General features: G+C 42.9%; 1 protein-coding gene across 2 annotated transcripts in view; it reads right to left on the bottom strand.

Annotated features, from left to right (window-relative positions):
* Window positions 1-304: 304 nt before the first annotated feature.
* HGSNAT (heparan-alpha-glucosaminide N-acetyltransferase) overlaps window positions 305-22931 on the bottom strand; it is a 48108-nt gene continuing 25481 nt past the window's right edge. For both annotated transcript variants that reach the window (XM_045070914.1, XM_013047418.2), the window contains exons 5-18: window positions 20325-20394; window positions 18244-18313; window positions 17446-17555; window positions 15365-15441; window positions 14611-14641; window positions 12683-12843; window positions 11202-11317; window positions 8879-9000; window positions 8362-8488; window positions 6555-6641; window positions 4519-4596; window positions 3852-3922; window positions 3653-3765; window positions 305-2709 (exon numbers count right to left, since the gene is read on the bottom strand). In XM_045070914.1, the coding sequence (XP_044926849.1) occupies window positions 2528-2709; window positions 3653-3765; window positions 3852-3922; window positions 4519-4596; window positions 6555-6641; window positions 8362-8488; window positions 8879-9000; window positions 11202-11317; window positions 12683-12843; window positions 14611-14641; window positions 15365-15441; window positions 17446-17555; window positions 18244-18313; window positions 20325-20394 (1415 nt within the window). In that variant the 3' untranslated portion in view covers window positions 305-2527. The remainder of the gene's footprint in view (window positions 2710-3652; window positions 3766-3851; window positions 3923-4518; window positions 4597-6554; window positions 6642-8361; window positions 8489-8878; window positions 9001-11201; window positions 11318-12682; window positions 12844-14610; window positions 14642-15364; window positions 15442-17445; window positions 17556-18243; window positions 18314-20324; window positions 20395-22931) is intronic.

Consider the following 22931-nt stretch of genomic DNA (forward strand, 5'->3'; position numbering starts at 1 on the left):
TTTCCTTAAAACCCAGCTGAATCAGGATTTCCTGGTGCCTACAGCTCAAAACACCCTGATATATTACTCCCTAATTCAAGAAATGCTTCTGGATAACTCATCTGGAGAGGCCCACGTCAGGCTGACTTGCCAGGACTTGGGATCAATGTGACCATCCACGATGACTTGCTGCAAGAGAAGCACAGCAGCAGGTTTCCTCACCGACTGTCCCCTTACACATTAGCAAAAGCAACATTTTCATGGGGCACTCCGGGCATAGTAATTTTATCAACACTTAAATATTAAAAACAAAAACCACCATTGCTTTGCTTTGTTACATGTTTATTTAGCGCCTGCTAAGTACCAGGCACTGTGTGTGCACCATGAGGAATATATAGATGAACAAGACATAATTCTTGCCCTTAACAAGCTCAGGGACTGGTGCGGGAAATGAGACATGTACACAAGTAACTACATCATACCAGGCAGAAAGCAGTAAATGCCATGAGACTGATGCCAGGAGGTATTAGGAGGGAAAAAATATCACCTTCGTCTGAGAATACAAGATTAGAGAAGGTGTTTCAGAAGTAGGGGGTCTAGAGAAAATTAAGGGGAAAATTAAAGCAGGAAAACCCATTAAAGACAGAAGCAGGAAGGGCTGAGCTGCGGAAGGACGAGCCCAGCTGGCTGGCAAACACGGGGCGGGCGGGGCCCAGGCCTCTTGGGCAGGGCCCGAGCAGGGGGCGGGGCTCGGGCGGATGGGCGGGGCAAGCAACTGGGAGCAGCGGCGGGCTCCGCAGAGGGTGGTTCTCTAACCACACACGCCAGACAAAGCGGTTCCAACTTTGAGGGGAGCTTCTGAAGAGCGATCTTCCCCGAACCGAGCTCTGCTGCATAAAGCTTCACGTGGAGGCATTGGATAGTGACTTCACAGAGAAAGGACTGAGGGAAGCCCGGGCCGGAGTGACGCGGCGCGCGCAGCGAGAAAGCGGGTGTCGGGCGGAAGACAGGAATGACGAAGCATGGCAAAGCGGGCATGGAGGAGGTAAGGTGACAGGTGAGGAGTGTCGCAGCTGGAGACAGAGAAGGAGCCATTCAGGGAGCTGGGAATATCCCGAGGGAAAGTCTGGATTTGGGGAGAGAAGCGGGAAGATGGGGTGCCGGCGTGCTGGCGGGTGTCCAGGGCGGAGCCACCCGCGGGCAGTGACGAGGGGGGCTACGGGTTCGGGGTGGAGGTCCACGGCGGAACGCAGGCCGGAGTCGCCCTACTGTGGTAACGGCGGAGAGACGTGGAGGTGGCCCCGTCGCACCGCGGAAGAGCGGGCCCAAGCACAACCTGTTCCACCTTTTCCTCCATACGGAATTCTCACAGAAAAGTCGTTAAGCATGATGATGCATCATAGAAAAGTGCTGTTTTCAAAATGTCTCCTGTCTTCACTCCGGAAACACTATTTCTTCAGTTTCGTGATTCCACACAGGAAAGTGCCTCCACTGTGGAGGGTCGTTCTGAAAAGATTTACTACAATGAGGGTCTTGTTTTGTTTGTTTAACTTTTCATTATCACTTATTTTGAAGAGTTCTCTGTAATAAAATTATTTCCTAAGGATTTCAGAAAAGCTACTGATGTATCCCACCTCAGTGAGCCTAAGAGCTGGAAGGAGCCAGAGAGGTCATCCCTGTCTCCCTCATTTCACAGATGAGGGAACATGCGCCCAGAGAGGCCATGGGACTTGCTGGCATCTCACACGGCAAGGATGGCAAAGCTGGCGCCACAAGCAAGGCAGTGTGCTTTTCTCTGCCACACTAGACCCTGGGTGCCAGCCACCATCTAGACGCACAGTGAGAGACAGACAAGTAGGCAGACAGACAGCCAAATAGGTATGTAAGTATTATAACTATAAGCAAGAGTGGCTGGAATAACACATCTATATTTTAACATCCTTTTCCAAGTAGGGAAAAGGAGAGAATCCCTTAAGACAGAAAGGCATTTTTTGGACCCACCAATGCCTTGCAAATCTGAAAAGGAAATTACTGACTTTCCTAAAATACTAAACTGCACTTAACCACAAAAAATATCGGGCCACATCACTACCCATCCCATTCGATAAGACTTCTAGTCAGCCACAGTAGAAATGAAGGTATTCTTGGCTGGCATGTGTGTACCTGGAAAGGCAGTCTACAGGAAAACAAGATAATAAAAATTAGACTTTCAATTGTTTTATCTGTCACAGACACAAAATGCCCATGGCAATTTCCTTTTGAAGAGTTAAATGACAAATCCTTAAAATGAAATTCTAAATTCATCCATTTACATAGAAGATGGAGAAAAAAGACAATTATATTCCAAACATATAAGTCTCAAATATACAGAGTTCTGATAAACAGCCGCATCATAGTAAACCAGCCAGAGCACATGAGCACCTTCCCCAATCACTGGGAAATACACATCCTACTGATTCTATAATTCATGGTTCCCTTTAATAAAGGCTGCTTCAACACTCCCGCAGGCCCACTAGAGTCTGCTAGCAATGCATTTCAGCTGGAGCTGTCAGATTTTCCAAAAAACCTTCTTTTTATAAAGAATGTAGGCAATGAGCACCCAAACTGCAGTGGCGACTATGTTCTGAGTTAGGTGCTCTTTGTGTGACTGATTATCCTGTAGCTTCCACTGAAAGGGGAAGTAGTTCTCAAACACCTCATGGCCAACGTACACCAGAATAGAGTTCATTCCTGGAGAAGAAATACAGAAAATAATATTTTCCTGAGTCACATCTGATCATCTGTTTAATTCTTGAAATTTGACTTTAGTGAAAAAAACAAAATGCACACACTTAATAAATAACGCACTTTTTACTTAAGTATAAGCTAAATCAAATATTAGAAAATATTTATAATGATATAATTCCTGAATACTAAATCTATAAGGAAAGCCAAAATCATTAACTTATCTTTTCTAGGACGGAAACTTGAGGTCAGAAAAATCTGTCAGTGAGTCACTGAAAATGACTGGGTCTAGGGCACCTAGGTGGCTCAGTCAGTTAAGCATCTGACTCTTGGTTTCAGCTCAGGTCATGATCACAGGGTCCTGGGATCAGGCCCCAACGTGGGATCTGTACTCATGGCAGAGACCGCTGGAGATTTTCTCTCTCTCTCTCCTTCTGCCGCTCTCCACCCTGCATGCATATGCTCTCTCTCTCAAATAAATAATCTTTAAAAAAAGTGATTGCGTCTCTCAGTCTTCAGGCAGATTTGCATCAAAACCATTCCATTTATCTCTTGATACCATTTATCTCCAGTATCTCTTGATATTTCTTATGCATCATCTATAAGGCAGAACATTTATATTCGGAAAGAAGGCATGGTCTCATTGCTGAAGCATTAGAAACTGAATGATATCCCCTGGATTGTTTTTGATGCTCCACAACTCAGGACTGCCTGAAGAAACAAGTGGTACTTGGTTGTGACCCTACAATCTTAACCGATAAAATGGGTGGACTCCTTTGGAACAGGCCAGGCATGTCCTGCATGTGGCCCCAGCGGCTTTCTCCCTCAGTCTGCATCTTGGAAACCTGCCACGAGGGGCCATGGCCTCAGGTCACAGCACTGGGCATGCTCAGCTGTCTCTGGGCCTGCCCACTAGGTCACCATCATCAACTCCAAATTAGAGGTTTACCTGGGTAGAAGAACGGGGTTCCCGTCCACAGTCCTTTCACATCCACAATGGGGTACAGGATAAGCAGGATGAAGAAGGCAAAGGAGCTCAGTGTGGTGACATACGAAACGGACCTACAAGGTGAATGAGGTGTTTCAGGGCTCCTGAGGAGCACATCCAGTATCGGCAAGATCAACCCAACATTATTTTCTATACCTACCACAGATTTTTGTTTATTGGAATAAAGCCTTCATTTTCAGAAAATTTCGTCAAAGCAACAGAAATAAGCCCCTATAAAAGGGGGAGAAGGATGTTAGTTTTTAAAAATATTATCTCAAAAAACAATTATGCTTCAAAACTGGAAAATATGTTATTTAATTACTTAGGGAGGCCTGAAAATTGTGTCTAACATTTTATTCTTTTAACTGGAAAGCTATTTTCAAGATGCATAATTAAAAATATTCTCCAAAACAAAAAATCTCCAAAGCATTCTCCTGAGTCAAAGGTAAACAAATAAATAAATTAGAGAGGAAATGTGAAGATTAAAATGAACAGCCCAACTTTCAACTCTCCGTCACTGGGAGATCTGGAAGCAGACCTCTGATAGCTATTACCCTGCTCTTCCTGGTCTGGCTCCCCACTGGAACCCACACCATTTCTTCACGACTCCAGCTGGCCTGTTCGACAGCAAACACTCTTAATTATAAAGACATTTGCCTAAGAAAATAAACCTGAGAGTTCAGGTGTAAAGACATGTTCCTCTCAGCTGTTCTGGTGAAGAATGTAACCCTATGCTGTGGTGGCAGCTGCTGTCCAGTGCTGCTCAACATTTTCTTTCTTCGAAACATGTATAGATAGGATTTTAGTGAGGAATGCCAGTTACTTACTAGAAAACATGACCAGGCAGTAAATCTGATCAGAATGTCTTTGGTCTGATCCTTGTAATACAAGAGTATTTTTCCTGCCTGGAGAAGAAAACACAGATGACCAAGAGAACTGCTTAAGGTATATTCGTGTTTTGTGTTCATCTACATCCTAATCACTCAACAGATAGACTCCTGCTGCTAGATGCGGGGATTACCGAGAGGAATGGAACGTCACCCCTGCCCTTGACGACTGGCCACAGAGGCACGGGGTACTCCTCGGGAAGATGGGAGGAGATGCCAGGGAGGAAGTGCCGTCCGGTTGAGGCTACGAGTGCAAAGCAGGAAGGGCATCTGGGCAGAATGGAACAGCATGCACAGAAACAGGTCAGATGGCTGAAAGAGCACGCGTCCCTGAGCTGCAGGTCACTGAGAAAGGCTAGAGGGTTGGGAAGGTGGGGGGAAGGTGGGTTTGTGGGTCTCACTGGTGAGGCACAGGCTTTCTCCCATGCATAAGAGGGAGCTGAGGAAAGTCACTTCTCCCCCACCCCCCAAAAAAAACAGTAACACGGGACCAGCTCAGACTGGCCTGCTAGACAGCCCAGTTTAGTGTCAGTAAAGAAGAGGCTGGTACTAGAGGCAGAAACAGAAGCAGTACAATCTGGACTTTGCCTCAAATCCCCTGAAATTAGGAATTAATTTCTGAAAAACATCAAAGGATAAGAAAATGTTCGTAATAACTTGTGACTAAAACTAAAATTTATGAATGTTTTCTATGTGCCAGTTCTTAGAATTTCACAGAAATTACTCAGTCCTCTCCACCCATTCCTGAAGTAGATGCTATCAGAGCACAGAGGGATGAACATGCCCGAGGCTACCCAGTTAGAAAGTGGCAGAGAAGAGGCGCCTGGGTGGCTCGGTGGGTTGAGCCGCTGCCTTCGGCTCGGGTCATGATCTCAGGGTCCTGGGATCGAGTCCCACCTCGGGCTCTCTGCTCAGCAGGGAGCCTGCTTCCTCCTCTTTCTCTCTGCTTGCCTCTTTGCCTACTTGTGATCTCTCTCTGTCAAATAAATAAATAAATAAAATCTTAAAAAAAAAAAAAAAAAAAAGTGGTAGAGCAGGTTCAAGCCCAGACAGTGTGGCCCCAGGTCTCACTCCTAACCCTACCCCAGGCTGCTCTCGGTGGCCTGGATTCATCCCTGCAGATCTGCAGATACCAGAATGAAATGAATATATGTGAAAGTACCCACTGTGAACCGTAGTGTGCTACAGAGGTGAGTATAGAGCAGTATTTCTAAATATGAATCGCCAAAATGTATACGTTTTAGATCCACACTATCCAATATGGTAGCTACTAGCCATATTGGAGACTATTTGAAGTTAAATTTAAATTAATTGAAAAGAAATTTAAAATTTTGTTCCTTGGTCATACTAGCCACATTTCAAGTACTCAAAAGCCACATGGACATGAATATTTTCATCAGAGCCTTCCATCTGCTGCTTTACAGACTTTTCCCTCCCCTGAGATAGCTCTGCTCAAAAAAGAGTTTCAAACACCAATAAGGAGAACTTTAGGGGGGAAAAAATGTAGACTGCTCAGAATTTTTAAAAAATCGCATGTCAGATAAACCAAGAACAACAACCTGTATTTGACTCTGGTATACAATATGCATAACCTAAAAGTATACAGAGTGGGTACAAAAGAAAGAAATGTGACAGGAAGGAACACAGGGACTTCCCAACACCACCAGCACCCAAACATTTTGCACCCTCCAACAGGGAGACCTTTTACCCAGAAACTGCTATGCCTTCATTCCTAAGATAAGCCATATAAACAATGAGAATTTGGGGGTGAGGTAATATAGGAATTATACCTAATTATTTCCATGTGCTGAATTTTAGCAACTTCTGATTTTGACAATCTGTCATATATAACAGAATTTATTAGACCATAGAAGGTATGCTTCCAATTACTTGTTTTAATTAAACAGTTTTTGAATTAGTGATGAATAATCATGAACTGTCAGAAAAATGTATACCCTAATGAAATGAACAAATACCTGAACGCCTAAAAATGCCATCACAATGGAGTTGATGCTCCCTAAAATTCCCTCTGGATCGTAGGCCACCTGGGTATGATAAAGCACCTTAACAAAACAGAAAAAGAAGGCAGGACTCAGACCACAAAATGCATGCAAACAATTCAGAGATCAAATACAAACTTAAAAACACTCCAGAATTCAATGGTTTTCATTTTTGCTGCAGAAATTCATGGCCAGCTTTTGGGGATTATAGGCAGAATACTTCTGATCATTAAAGTGTGGGGTGTGTGATACCAGAAGGGACCGTAGAGCCCAGGGATGAGCCATGACCCAGAACAGCCACTTCAACTTCAGGGGCCAGTGATTTGATGCATCCCTAACTGGTTCCAAAACTGTCCATAATACCTTCGTCACTGTCAGGTTTATTCCCTTTAGTCAACCCTACTGTAACATCAAAAAGCTGTTTCTGAGACACCTAGAACTGGCTCAGTTGGTTAAGTGGCTGCCTTCGGCTCAGGTCGTAATCTGAGGGTCCTGGGATCAAGCCCTATGTCAGGCTTCCTGCTCAGTGGGGAGCCTGCTTCTCCCTCTCCCTCTGCCCCACCCCACCCCACTCCCTTTGTGCTCTCTCTCAAATAAATAAAATCTTTAAAAAAAACAAAAAAAGTCTGTTCCTTCCTAACTTCCTTTACGGCAAATAACATTTTCTGGGGGCACCTGGGTGGTTCAGTCGGTTAAGCATCTGCCTTTGCCTCAGGGTCCTTGGATCGTGACCCCCATCCAGCTCCCTGCTCAGCAGAGCCTGCTTCTCCCTCTCCCTCTGCCTGCTGCTCTGCCTACTTGTGCTCTCTTTCTCTCAAGTAAATAAATAAAATCTTTAAAAAAATTTTTTTAAATATATATCTGTATTATTTTATTATAAAACAAGCATCCATGTAGAAACTGCAGAAATTTGGAAACAGTGCAATGGATGCCACAGTGCATCCCTCAGATATCCCCCTGCCCATGCCTCTTAGGACTGAAGTATTCATTCCCTAAGCTAGTAGAAATATCACTGGTCAAAAGCTCTCAGCCAAGTCCCTTTTCTGGATCTGTCCTTGACTGAAGATAGCTGTCTCTCCAAGAGCCAAACTCCCTTGCTGAGGGTGGTCCACATCCAATGGCCCGATCCCTGACTCCCAATTCAGAACCACTCTAAAGCACCAGTCTAGGCCCCCAGGAGATTAGCTAAGGTTTTGTGTAACTACCAGCCAGTCCAACGTCCCCTTCTGCCCGTTCCTGCTTCCTCTGATCCTGAGCAGGGGCTGATTCCAAAAGGATGACCTGAAAGCTTCCTACACACCAATCTGGGCCTCAGAGTCTGCTGCCAGGAAGTCTGAGCTGAGCCACCACATGCCTGATCCACTGCATCTGCACTTTTTTTTTTTTTTTTTTGAAGATTTTATTTATTTATTTGACAGAAATCACAAGTAGGCAGAGAAGCAGGCAGAGAGAGAGAGGAGAAAGCAGGCTCCCTGCTGAGCAGAGAGCCTGATGTGGGGCTTGATCGCAGGACCCTGGCATGCTGACCTGAGCCGAAGGCAGAGGCTTAACACACTGAGCCACCCAGGCACCCCACATCTGCACTTTCAAATCCAAAGTTACTGAGATACACAGCCCCATAATAAACATTCCATTTCCTAAATCAGTGAACTTTTCAAATAAAAATTAGTTCTCATGATAGTTTGTTAAATGGACAGAGTCTCCAGTTGGCCAGTCCTTTCTGTTTTCCTTCACTTCAGAGCTCCCAAGGGTCTCGCTAAAAGTGCAAGGTCGTCTCACTCACGGCGGAAGAAGGATGCTGGTAAATGTGGTCATCTCCCAAAAGCAGGCGGTCAATGTAGCCAGCAGCTCCTCCAGTGCAATTTGGATACTTCCCCAAATCTCCAATACCACCAGGGCCGAGATAACCACTGGGAAAGTGAAAACATGTACTTAATGAACAAGACTTCAGTGGGAATTAAGGCTTATCCTGGCAACAGTCAGAGCCCAACAAGAAGCTTCAAACACAGAGACCCCTTGGCACCACGCACTCCTCACAGATGCTCTTCTGACTTGACTACTCCCCACAAGCTAAGGCGGGCAGCCCAACTTCCCTTCAAACAGACCCCGAAAAAGCCTCATGGAGACAGTCCTCTGGACATACACCAAACTCCTCTCCCAATACACATGATGCCTCAAAAAAGAAGAAAGAGAGAAAGCAAGTTCCTCTTCCTCCGGAAATCTGCAAGTTCTCACCCCAGAAGCTCTGACTTGGCAGAAAAGGACATGCAAAAAGGGATTACCTACATGGGCTCACTTACGTAGGACATCCAGGAACAGGCAAGAAGAATGTCAAAGCCAGCCAAATGCTTTCCAGCATTAGAATGAAGAGCCACTGGGGCCAGCTGAAGATGATGTCTCGAAGGGAAAAGCAGCTTCTCTCCTGAGTGAGGAGTTATTAAAAAAACAAAAATGAACTACATGTAAGTAGAAGAGGAAAAAATAAGCAGTAAACATATTTGGGAAATTCCTGGTGATTCTTCTGTTGGCCTGTATGGTAGTAATACAAAAACAGATGCATGTTTATTTCATATACGTTATGTGGTCTACCTGCCCCTCTCCATGAATATAGTAAAACATTAGTTAAGAAGAAATCACTGGATGGGACACCAGGATGGCTCAGTCAGTTAAGTGCCCAACTCTTGATTTCGGCTCAGGTAAGATCAAGCCCTGCATCCAGCTCTGCGCTCAGCATGGAGTCTGTTTGGGATTCGCTTTCTCCCTCTCCCTCCACCCCTCCCCTACTCATGCTCACTCTCTAAATAAATAAATAAAATCTTAAAAAAAAATTAACTGGACAATTCTACTCTTACATCCAAGAGAACTGAAATCAGATGTTCACACAAAAACTTATATACAAATATACATAGAATCTTTATTCATACTTGCCAAAGAATGGAAATAAGTCAAATGCCTATCAATTGATGAATGTATCAAGAAAGTAGTACATTCATAAAATGAAGTATTATTCAGCAATAAAAAGGAATAAAGCACCAATACACAGTCCTTGAAAAATATGCTAAGTGAAAGAAACCAAACCACAAGGCACATGTTATATAATTCCATTTATATGAAATGTCCAAAACAGGTAAATCTACAGAGACAGAAAGTGGAGGAGGGGTTGCCTGGGGCTGGGAGAGTCACGAGGAACGGCAAGTGGCTGGTAGTGAGTACAGGGTTTCTTGTGAGGTAAAGAAAACGTTCTAGAATTGGGTAATGGTGATTACTGCACAACTCTGTGAATATACTAAGTATCACTGAATTACACACTTCAAACTGGTGAGTTTTATGGTATGTGAAATATACCTCAATAAAGCTGCCATTTAAAAATCTATTTTAAAAACCACATTTTAAGAAAGGAAAATGAAATTTAAACTTTTGGAGCTGTCCTGACTGAAGGAAAGAGTACAGCCTACCTATCCCTGGTATCTCACCCAAACCCTCGCTCCATTGTCGGGGTGGCGGATGAACCTCCACAGACTAACCAAGCCCACATTCATGTCTCATCTCACTTCGTCTCAAGAAAATCCACAGCAGAGGGTACACAAACAATGACCTAGCAGGGAGAGCAGGTAAATGAATAATGATCCAATACACTCCAAGGATATATGACCAAGCAATCATTACAGGAAGAGCCAAGAAAATCAGTTTAGTAATGAATTTGCTAGTCACATATACGGAAAGGAGCCAGAAAACAAATACGGCTTTATTAATTTATTTATTTTTTTTTTTTTAAAGATTTTATTTATTTATTTGACAGAGAGAAATCACAAGTAGATGGAGAGGCAGGCAGAGAGAGAGAGGGAAGCGGGCTCCCTGCCGAGCAGAGAGCCCGATGCGGGACTCGATCCCAGGACCCTGAGATCATGACCTGAGCCGAAGGCAGCGGCTTAACCCACTGAGCCACCCAGGCGCCCCATGCTTTATTAATTTATTAAGAAGGACCCCAAGTAGAAGAATTTAAGCATTTCTTCCTGAATATTTGTCTCTACTATGGGAAAAAAGCTCCACCTGCGGTATCTCAACAGAGTAATTTATAGTAAGATAGAAAGCAATCGTGAAAGAAGTGAGGCTCTCATACTTCCCACAAAAAAGAAATATGAAGTAGTCAAGACTGCCAAGGATAATACTGTCATTCTCCTCTACCCTACTCTGGCATTCATCTAAGATGAATCTTCACAGCATCCATATAGACACTGAAATGTTTTGTGAGTTTTCTAAATATCCTGTACTATGACGAAATGGAAAAACTGGCAGTAATGCCCCCAAAGACTGAACTAGTGAACTAGCTGATGGTGATATTATTTAATGCCATCAAAATGCATTTGATTACTGGGAACTTAAAAATGTATTAAGAGGGTAGATCTAATGGTATGTGTTTTTTTTCCCCACAACAGAGAAAAAGGATTGATGTAAAGACTAAAGGAAAATAACTAATTGAAGAAAAAAAGATGCACTTGACTAATAGAGTTAAGGAGTCTACTGAGATACACTACTCTGCCCAGAACTAAAGAAAATTCTGAAAATCATACAGTGATTCCCACCATCCCCCCCGACCCTATGTTTAAAAGTAGGATTTCTTACCGAGGCACAACTTTCAGGCACAGGTTTAGCAAAGATGAGCTCTAACACAGCAACTACAAAGTAGGTCACCCCCAGCCTCTGGAGCACACCAGGAATTCGTACCTTATCCCAAGACACTGCAAAAGGCACAAATTTGGTGAAGTGTTAGCCAGCATTCCTCTTCCTGCCCTAGACAACATTACTCTTCTCTAGAGGGGGGAGCATATCTCTATTGCACTTAAGTTGTTGTCTAGGCCTTTGGAGATAGGAATGCATAGGGGACTTGGCTCAAACTCATAGCAGGAAGTGGCCAGCTGAGACACAGGGAAAAGAACACGAGTTCAGGTGCCTAGGTGGCTGAGTTGGTTGGGCAACTGCCTTCGGCTCAGGTCATGATCCAGGAGTCCCCGGATCGAGTCCCACATAGGGCTCCCAGCTCCATGGGGAGTCTGCTTCTCCCTCTGACCTTCTCCCCTCTCATGCTCTCTCTCACTTTCTCTCTCAAATAAATAAATAAAATCTTAAAAAAACAAAACAAAACAAAAAACGCATGTTCATTCAGTATGAGATAAAGCAAGGACTACCTGAAGTTCCTCTCCTAGCCCTTTATCATTCTGGGTATGGATTCAGTCAACTCCCACATCCACCAGCAACTTGCAGAGCCAGCACAGGCCACCAACAGACTCTCCCTGTCTTATAGGCTACATGGCTACATCACTGGAAGAATGGGACCATGTAATGAATCCTACAATATATTCTCCTGGGAGCAGTAGCTCATTTTTTTGAGATGCATCGAGTCAACTATTCAATGATACCTTCCCTTCTGACCCCAACTGGAAGTGACCTCTATCTCCCCCTAATGGCTACTCTTAGTGCTTCTTGTCCATGGGGACAATCTGGCTACTGTCCAGATAACTGTGTCCCGTTTTGCTAATGCCACTGTACGCCCCTTGGACACAGCTAACTATTGCTTGCCTTCCCTGACCCTGATGCACGTCCCAAGCACGGGGTATGCGTCCTTCCCTCGGCCTTCCCATCTCACTCACTGCTAAAGCAATAACAGAGATATTCCTTTCCAGCAACCCAGCGGGCATACATGTGATGACAAAGGTGGATTCTTGAATTACCAATCTCCTTATTATGGAAGTCGATGAATCCAAAGTGGCAGGAAGGCAGGGTCCAGAACAAGGTGATCTGATCTGGCCCTACTACTCTGTTCCTGCCTCAGAAGACCCACAGAAAGCACTTCAATCTCTCTAGGACTCAGAGTCTTCCTTTGTACAGCAGAAGGGTCTGAGTGGTCTTAGAAGCTCTTCCCAGGTCTGAAGTCCAAAGACAGTAACAATAATGCCCGGAGTTATACAAGCAGGTATATACTTTTCCAACAACTGTTCTTTTTGCGGGAATCTGAGATGGAAGAACTATATTTCTTTTAAATTATGACATGTAGCTTCCACATTTCAACCACAATATATACTAACAAGAGGTGAAAAAATACTTACATGGACCAAGGCAATAATTGGGGTTCACAATGACCACTCCTATACAGATTAACAGGAAACTCCTCCATGCAATTTTCCCTAGCAATCTGAATTTTGAACATCCTCGCTGCAGTATCGAAGTCATTGATAGAAAAACTGAAGATCCCATAATAAATACAAACCTAGAAAAAAAGACAGCTATAAAGAGGTGATCATTTCTAGGGTGGCTTTTTTTTTTGGTCTATATATCATTAATATTTTGTAATCTACTACATAAAAGAAGTGGTAGATTATTTTTCTAAAGTAGCCAATTACGAAAGTAACACTGGAGGAAGAATCAGAACAAAACCATTTTGGACTATAAGGTTTGTGCACCATCAAGTCATATCCTATAACGAAAATTCTTCAGGGCTGAGTACAATCCAAGGACAAAGTCTCCCATTTATTATTAAAGAGAAACAATAAGAGACTCTTAATCTCACAAAACAAACTGAGGGTTGCAGGGCGGGGGTGTAGGGAGAGGGTGGCTGGGGAGGGTATGTGCTATGGTGAGTGCTGTGAAGTGTATAAACCTGGCGATTCACAGATCTTTACCCCTGGGGCTAATAACACATTATATGTTAATTAAAAATTTTTTAAATTAAATTAAATTTTAAAAAGAGAGAGAGAAACAATGATGAAGATGCTAGAATTGAAACAACTAGACATTCATGACCACACCCTCAAAGTCCCTGAGAAACAAACAACATACATCAATCATTCCTATATTCACTCTTTCTCCTGAAAGAAAAATGAAAGCTATTTCTTTTTCAAATTTTGTCTGAGCCACATACCTCTTTTCTTGCCTTTTACTAAATTAATTCTTTTAAAAAAAAAAAAAGTCAGAATAGCAATCTTTCCAATGATTGAGCATGAGGGCTAACAGAGGTGAGAATTTGCCCTTGCCACATTTCTTGATATCCCCTGGCTTCCCTTCTTGGGGTCACCTAATTGGATAAAAAGTGTCGAGTAACAGAAATAAGAACGCATTTCCTACAGGGAATCTCATAAAGAATGTACATAAATGGGAACTCTGGGTGGTTCAGTCCATTAAGCATCTGCCTTCAGCTCAATTCATGATCCCAGTTTCCTGGGATCGAACCAAGCATTGGGCTCCCAGCTCAGCAGGGAGTCTGTGTCTCCCTCTGCCTTTGCACCTTGTTCATGCACGCGCACTCTCTAATAAATAAAATCTTTTAAAAAAAAAAGTACATAAATAATTACCAAGTCTTCAGGCATGTAAAACTTCCTCAAACCCAAAACCACCTCAAGCAAGAATCGCAGCTCCTCCTCAAGAAACCCTGAATTCATATTGTGATGAAACACAAGGGACCAAAAACATAAACCAATAGCTAGTACTACTTCCTACAAATGGGACAAAGTCACTCAAAGCGTCAGAGGCAATGACACAAATCCCACACTATACAGGAAGTCAGGGTCCCTTAACAAGGTGAACAAGTCACAGATGATCAGAGACAGAGTGGATCATTCCTGTATTACTTTAAATTTTAATTTAATACTATCATTGCCCTGTTACATACTTATCAGAATTTCCTGATGCCAATATACTATAATTTCTTTTAGGAAATATGATTTTTATACTTATTTTCAGGATTAGTGGGATTTAATCACATATTCAGAATTTATGATTTCCTATAAGATCCCAAGATGTATATACCATATCTATAAGAACAAAATGTTCCCTGTGAAATCATTCATCTTTTATATGCAGGTTTTAGATACACCCTCTTACCAAGCATATGAACTATCCAGTAACATAACTTTTGGAAGGACCTGTGAGTAACACAGGCCTGTGGCCCAAAACTCAAGGATGGTCTCAGAGAAAGGCTCCAGCATGAGCTGGACACTTGGATGACCTAGGGAAGACCTGGTGGTAGACTGCAACTCACCATGGGAATACGAGGTCAGCCACCGTCAGTCCTAGAAAATAACACAAGCACAAGAGTAAGGAAAAAGACACTAGAATGTAATATTTCCTAAAACGAATGGCTCCATTATATACTGCTATATATGGAAAGTAAACTCACACTGAGAGTTTACAGGAAAACACTGTGAAGTAACATACAGACACTCCTTGGGGACCCGGATCCAGTCACCAGGCCTGGTACATTTCCTAAGAACATGACTGAGCAGGGGAAAACCAGAGTAGAAGTCTGTGGACAAGTCTGTTATCTTTAAGCTGTGTTATTCAAAATCCATTCTTAAACCAACTACTGAGCCAGATTCACAACCATTACTCAACACCGCTCAGACCAATCTGAGTTCAATGGCACCCTGAGGGGGACCATGAGTCTTAGAAGGTAAAACTCCCGTGTGGCTGTAATAAAAAGTGTATCTAGATGACAAGAATCATTTACAACTAAATTCTTAACAGCTTCTGCAGAGTCCCATAGCCCTGCAGCAGAGTCTTGGCCATCCACTGTTATCACAGTGAAGCATTACAAAGCCACTGCACACAAAAGCAAGAACAAAACAAAAGGGTTAACAGCATCATCTAAAGGTCTGGGGGCAGGAGATCAGCACTCAGAGGAGGCTGGTGGGGCCTTGCCTCTGAGCTCCTAAGGGGATGGTGAGAGGCTCTCATGTCCACACTTCTCTGAAGGGGTCCTACACAAACAATACCACTTTTAGGAAATATCTTACCATTCCAACTTGAGTGTTTGAAGTACCAGTATTTTCCTCCTCCATAATTGACGAAGACCATGAGGATGAGAGCTATCCTGTAAAGCAGCAAAGAGCACAGTTTCAGGGCTTGCCCATGTGACAGGGAATGGCCCAACTGCAAGAGACACACTTATACTCACAGGGGCAGTCACAACACAGATACACTTAAAGAGCAGGAAACTATTATTTCTAATTACTACAATTTGGGCCCTACACAAAGCCCTTCGGTTGCCAACATTTCCAACCTGATTTTTTTTTTTAACTAGGCTCCATGTGGGGCTCGAACTCATGACCCTGATCAAGACCTGAGCTGAGATCAAGAGTCAGACACTCAAGTGATTAAGCCACGGAGGCACCCCTCCAACATGATTTCTTAAGAGAAAATTACACTGACACTGAACTGTGTAACTTGAAAACAAAGCAGAACATTTCCCATCACTCCGCTCTGTGTTGCAGGTTTAAAGAACTGTAGTAGAAGGCATAGTCATTAGAGCTGAAGGCTCGAATCATGGGCCCTCAACTCTTATTAGGGCAAAACTCTCATCAGTTACCTCAGTGTGCTCCTCTATAAGACAGGGAACATACCCACAGGGACCCCTGGAACCACCGAGGAAAATGATGTGTATCATGGCGCCTAACCAGCGCTTGGCACATTTTAGGCACTTAACAAATGTTAGTTCCTATCTACCAGCTAACATCTCATCTCCAAAAGTGGCAATGAGAATCAAAAAAAAGAGGAATAGGGGCTCTTGGGTGGCTGTTGGTTAAGCTTCTGACTCTTGCAGAGAGTCATGATTTCAGGTTTAAGATCGAACCCCACATTGGGCTTCATGGAGGGCGTGGAGTCTAAGATTCTCTCTCTCCCTCTGCCTCTCTCCCTGCCTTTCTTCTAAAAAAAAAAGAGAGAGGAATATGATAAAACAGACTCTAAATATGCTACTGTTTAATGCTGATTCTGTAAGATACTGAAGAATGAAGACTTGAGTGTGTCACTGAAGTTATCCGTGGGGACTCTGGAGCCAAACTCCTGGAGTCGGATCCCAGCCATCCCACATCATCCCCAAGTGACCTCAGACATGTTACTTAACTCTGTGGCCCAGTCTCTTCACCTGTATGTGTTCACATTTTAAAAGGACATGCCTCACGGGATTGTGAAGAGATTGAATAAACTACGACAAGTAAGAACAGTACCTGGCAGAGGGTGAGAATTCAAGAATCCTTTGCAGTGGTTTTAATTCTTATTACTGCCTGGCTTCCAACATGCACCCCAGAGCACTCAGTGTCTGAGGAGGCTGGGACAGAATTGTAATTATCACCAGAGTTTCAAAGCCCTCCATAAGGGGCACATGGTGGCTCAGTCAGTTAAGTGTCTGCCTTTGGCTCAAGACATGATCCCAAGGTCCTGGAATCAAGCCCCACAGGGTCTGTTTCCTCAATCAGTGAGGAGTCTGCTTCTCCTACTCTTTCTCCTCTATCTCCTACTCTCTCTATCAAATAAATAATCTTAATAAAAAAAAAAAAAGAAAAAGAAAAGAAAGCCCTCCATGGGTAGAAATGGAAGACCTAACACCTACATGTTTATTTTCAGCTATATGGTTTTAAACTTTATTTCCAGAGTTGGGTCCTGGCCCTCACACTTCTACCCAAACTCTAAAATAACAAGTTGCTGCAGGACGCTGGATTTGCCTCCCAGAAGGCTTGATATTCAAGCTGTTTTGCTAGCAGTGGGGAAGGGCCGGGGCTGGCGCACGCTGGTGTTTCATTTGTCTGATGGGACAGGGGGGTGCAGATGGACATGCCACGGCCTGCCCACATGACCTTTAACTCAGCAGAATCTCCGTACTAGCGCAAACTCGCCCTTGATTCTTCTCCAGCAACTTTATACTTGCTATCATGACAGTTTTTGAGTAAAGAGAGGCCACTGATTTTATTCTCACAGCAAGAAGTCCTGCCTATCCTACGAAGTAAAAGATATGTAAAATAGTTAAAAGCGTGTTTATGTGTAAACATGTAATTCTAGACTGCCTGTGCCCACCATGCCCCATGGAAGCCCCACATACCCCCTGAATGTGTCTACACAGCGGAGGCGTGTTGTTGCGGCGGGCGGACGCCATGCTTCCGGTTGAGCATCGCCACCGATGGAGGCTGCCCTGCTTGGAGACCCCAGCTCCTTCAGAAAAATGGGGAGAGAAACATGCCAGTTGATAATACTAGTGAGTTAATTTCAGTTTTCTGGTTTTTTAGGAAAGAAATTAACAGATGGGAGAGCTAAAAACCATTGTCTGGAACAATCCTTTAATTTGCTTTTGTAAAGGTCCCACCCAGAGGTTTAGTTTTTCACAGTTGATTTCTGTGCTGTCTGCCAAGCCATGCTGATGAACCACCACAAAGACCAGGTCCGTAAGTGCATTTGGTACAAGAGGACAAGCAAATATGCCCATTTATGGACATATCTATGTCCATAATGAATTTATTAAAGTAAGTAATATATTTAATTACCACAGGAAGCCATCTATTTTTAATTTCATATTGATGGCTCTATTGTTTTTATCTTAATATTCTCTATTTAACTGGATCGATTCAACAGTGCAGCCTGCAGAGAGAAAAATGTCTCCACATCATGCATATAATGCAACCCAAAGTTCCAGCTTCACTAGGAAAGAAAAGGGGATGGTGCTCTTCACCAGAGCTGCAGATAAGGCTGCCTGCTCTTTATGAAGGCTACAGAACACATGACTGACCTGGCCTTCCACAATATAAATAAGATTAATTAAGCCAGATAATAAAGATTATTAAATAGGGAATTATAAATTCCAAATAGAGAAAACCACCACACGTGTTGCATTCTAATAACTCACAGAATTGATGAGGCGATCAGTTTCCCGGGAATTTATTGCTTTAGAAATCCAATTATGAAAGTCGTCTAAACTGTAAATAAATAAAAAGTTCAGTTAATTTATTTTATTTGGCAGAATTTTCAAAATGATTAGGTACTGTACTAAAAAAAATTCATTAAGTTCATACTCTATACAAGTCAAAGAATTAAACATTTTAAGGTGTCTTTAAGTGTGGTGGGTCTTACTTCATCCACACTGCCACCCCTCACCCCCTTGCCTGCCTTAGATGGACTATTTTAAAGAATCCCAAACATGGTATCACTTAATCCATAAATACTGCAGTTTGTAGATCTAAAAAATAAACAACCCCTCTTTTTTTTAAGAGAACTGCAATTCCATTATTCAGTCTTAAAATATTATCAATAATTCCTTAGTTTTATTATCAATAATTTTATTATCAGTAATTCTTATCACAAAAGAGCCAGTTCAATTTCAGTCTCATAAGTTTTTTTCTCCAGCTTAATTATTCAAATCAGCCTCTAAATATGACCCACTTATCTAAGGCATATATTCTTATTTTTTCTCTTTATTCCCCACAACTCACTCCTATTTCTACTTTATTCAGCACTGGTAACATCACCATCACATGAAAACTATTAAAATCAAGACATAAGAAGGGCGAAAGGAGAAGGTAAAATATTTAAAAATTAAAATTTTTGAAACGCGCTTGATTTCCTTTTCCATGCTTGTCCTCCCAATGAAAGGAGAGAGAGAACCGGTATTCTTACTACCAACTCAGATTTTGCTCTGTTTCCTCCGACACACCCAAACATTCCTGGACTTCCAGGGGCCCGCTGGAAAGTGCTGGGGCAAGGGACAAGAGACTCCTGCTTTGCCATCAGGAGTCTGATGGCTGAAGAGGTGAACCACAAGCTACGAGGAGTTTCAATTCCACAGTGGAATGAGGTGGGGTTTGTTCCCTTTCCAAGAGCTCAAGATCAGCTACCAATTACTTTAAAAAGTGATGCCAAAGATCCATTCATATTAAAGGGACCAAATGAAAACATTAATAAACTGGAGTAGTATCTGCATCTTACCAAAAGACTGACAATATCTTAATTCAAACAAACAATTCTGCCCCTAAAAAGCAGTCAAGTTAAAAATCTGCTTCTGAGCAAGAAGTAGTCCTTTTACCCTTACAGACCCTTGTATTTCTAGGATGCACAAAGGAAGAGAGTCAAGAGTATCTGAACTACCCCAAGCTGCTAGGTTTCCTCAAGGCAGCAGATTTGAAATACTAGGTTTTCTCTCTTCCAGTATGAATATGGTCTGAACACCCATACAGTCAGAATACAGTCTGAACACCCATAAATAAAATCTTGTGATCCTTCCTGACCCTAACAGGCTGAGCATGTGAAAATTCCATCAATCTTACTTCTTTAAAAATACGAAAAAACTTTCCTTTCAAAGGTGACCTGCCAGCCTGTATCTATGTGACTTTCCTTTTCTTTCCCAGTCTATTCACTCACTTTCACTCTCTTATCTCGTGTGGACTCGCTGTTAGCCAGGCAGACAGAGAAGGAACCCCTCGCCAAGCTGCCAGTCTCAAGCAGGGAAAAGCGAGTCCACGCCAAGGTCTGGAGATCCAGCACCCCAGCCTCCATCTCTGCAGCCTGATGCCCAGAGGGCAGGAGCTGGAAAGCTGGACCAGAGGGGTGGCCTCAGGGCTCAGGGTAGGACAGGAGAAGTGTAAGGCAGCATCTGCCTCCTGAGATCAGCCCAGGCCACCTCCCACTCACTACCAAAGCAGGCTGTGAGATCCTTTGGGGAATAATGACTCGAGCATTTTCTTCTCTCTTTTCAGACATCTGGGAGGACTGAAGGCAAAGATCCATTCGAACTAGGTTATCATGACCCTGAAGTCAGGGACCACCTCTTATAATACATTGATCCCTCATACCCCAGGCTGGACTGTGCATGGTGGACCCAGTTAAGTATTCATTTAATCAAAGGTCACTGAAAGGACCAAACTAGCCTTCCTGAATTTATTTTTTTCTATATTCTACCTCCCCCAACTGTGCCCTCCCCTAACATTTGCTCACCTCAACAAAAACCTCAGAAAGGATACTGCAATGATGAGTGCCACACCAATAAGGAACGCGATACACACAGCTATAAAAAAAATCAAAGAAAACACCATATCACCAAAGTGTCATCCTAAGCATGGAAGCTGTCAAGTCATTAAGTTTAATCTACAAATTAAAAAATACAAACAAAACAAGGGAAAAGCCTATATTCTTCTGCTAACTTTCCTAAAAACAATTGAGAACATTCATCATTAGAGGAGCGCTCATTTTCATTATGAAAAATATCAAACATAAACAAAAGAACATATTATTGAGACAAAAGAACTTATTATTATTGCATAATAAACCCACAAACACCCATTACCCAGATTCTAGAATTATCAAGATACTGTCACTCTTGCTTCATCTGTTGCTACTTTGCCTCTGGTTTTTTGCTGGAAGTATTTTTAAGCAAATCACAGACATGACATCATTTCCTCCGTCCACCTTCAGTACGTAGCTCTAAAGCACAGGCCTCACAGAAGGCGTGTTGGCATCATGCAACCCCTGACGTGGCCCACTGAGGAGGCTTCTGGAGACATCTATGGAAAATGCATGCCTTCTACCTAGCTGAGAGAAAACAGCAAGCAAGTGCAAATAACAAAATTACTTTGGCCAGTCCTCTTTATATGGCCAGTCCTCTTCCAAAGTGTCAAGGTCAAAAAAGACAAAGAAAGGCTGCAGAAACCTAACAACTAAAAGGACTGTGGGATCCTGGACTGCATTCTGGACCAAAAAATGGGCCTTGAAGGAACAACGGGAGAAATCTGAAAAGTCTTCATCAGTTAACAGCACTATATTAATGTTAGTGTCTGATTTCAAGCATTATATATGGGTAACTATACTATGTACTGTACTATGATTATATAGTTTAGGGCTTTAGGGTTACAGTTAGGGTTAGGGTTAGGGCTGGGAAAAGGGTTTATGGGAATGCTTTTTTCCCATGTTTCTTGTAAGTCTAAAATCATTTCAAAATTAAAAGATTCTTATGGCACCTGGGTGGCTCAGTCGTTAAGCATCTGCCTTCGGCTCAAGTCATGGTCCCAGGGTCCTGGGATCAAGCCCCACATCAGGCTCCCTGCTCAACAGGAGAGTCTGCTTCTCCCTCTCCCATTCCCCCTGCTTGTGTTCCCTCTCTCGCTATGTCTCTCTCTGTCAAATAAATAAATAAAACCTTAAAAAAAATTTAAAGATTCTTAAAAATGGAACTTTTGTTATATATGTATTTACATCCACCATATCATTAACAACTCCTCTCTAACAGAGTCCATATTTCAATTTTTCTAATTATTTCAAAAATGCTATTTGTGGGGCACCTGGGTGGCTCAGTGGGTTAAAGGCTCTGCCTTCGGCTCAGGTCATGATCCCAGGGTCCTGGGATCGAGCCCCGCATGGGGCTCTCTGCTCAGCGGGGAGCCTGCTTCCTCCTCTCTCTGCCTGCCTCTCTGCCTACTTGTGTTCTCTGCCTGTCAAATAAATAAATAAAATCTTTTTTAAAAAATGCTATTTGTAGTTAGTGTGTTCAGGTCAGGATACAAACAAGGTTCACATTTTCTATTTGCTCATTATGTCTCTTTAGTTGTGTTTAGACAAAAGCAGACATTGACTTGCTCGAAACAAGTTATCTATGAGGATATCTCATGTTCTAGATCTGTCGGTCTTCCTCATGGTGTCACTGAACTTGTTCTATCCTAATCCAATGTTCTGCATATGGGCAATTAGCTGTAGAGGCTTGACTAACAAAGTTCAATTTTTGGGGGGAAGAATGCTTCACAGATGGTGCTGTGTCTTTCCCACTCCCCACATCAGGCGCACCTGGGGTGGATGACCACATGTCCAATACCCATATTCAGATGGGGAAAGCCTGGCCCTCCTTTCCCAGTTCCTCTTTCAAACAATGGTATCATCCACTCACAATTTTCGTCTACATCAATTCCTTCATTAAGGGTTACAAAATAGTGTGCCATTCTGCCACATGTAGTAGCTAGAATTATTCCTTGAAGAATTCACCCTCAACATCTCAGACTACTTAGCTATCCTAAAATACAATTAAAATAGGAAACACAGGGACGCCTGGGTGGCTCAGTTGGTTAAGCAGCTGCCTTCGGCTCAGGTCATGATCCCGGCATCCTGGGATCGAGTCCCGCATCAGGCTTCTTGCTCGGCGGGGAGCCTGCTTCTCCCTCTGCCTCTGCCTGCCATTCTGTCTGCCTGTGCTCGCTCTCTTCCCCTCTCTCTCTCTGATAAATAAATAAAATTTAAAAAAAAAAAAAAAAAAAAGGAAACGCAGGATAAATGCTTAGATCCTCCCTTTCAATTAATGATTTTAAGTCACTCTGGTTATCCGGTGTCCTTGTTACCTCCAAAGGCAACCGAAATATTGCCTTTGTTTAGGCAAGTGGCTCTGCTCTTTTAAGTTTCAGAAGGGACTCACTGTTTTTTGTAGATTCAATGTGTTTCCATCCATTACATTCATTAGTCTTTCAAATGCTTGAGCTGGCTCATATTGGCCCTTTCATGTTGGTTCTTCCATTCTTTTGACATGACCCTATGGTCTTCAAAAGCTTCGCTATGCACAGTATT

This window comes from Mustela putorius, unplaced genomic scaffold (assembly GCF_011764305.1).
Source record: "Mustela putorius furo isolate JIRA1106 unplaced genomic scaffold, ASM1176430v1.1 tig00003976_pilon_pilon_pilon, whole genome shotgun sequence".
Taxonomy (NCBI): domain Eukaryota; kingdom Metazoa; phylum Chordata; class Mammalia; order Carnivora; family Mustelidae; genus Mustela; species Mustela putorius.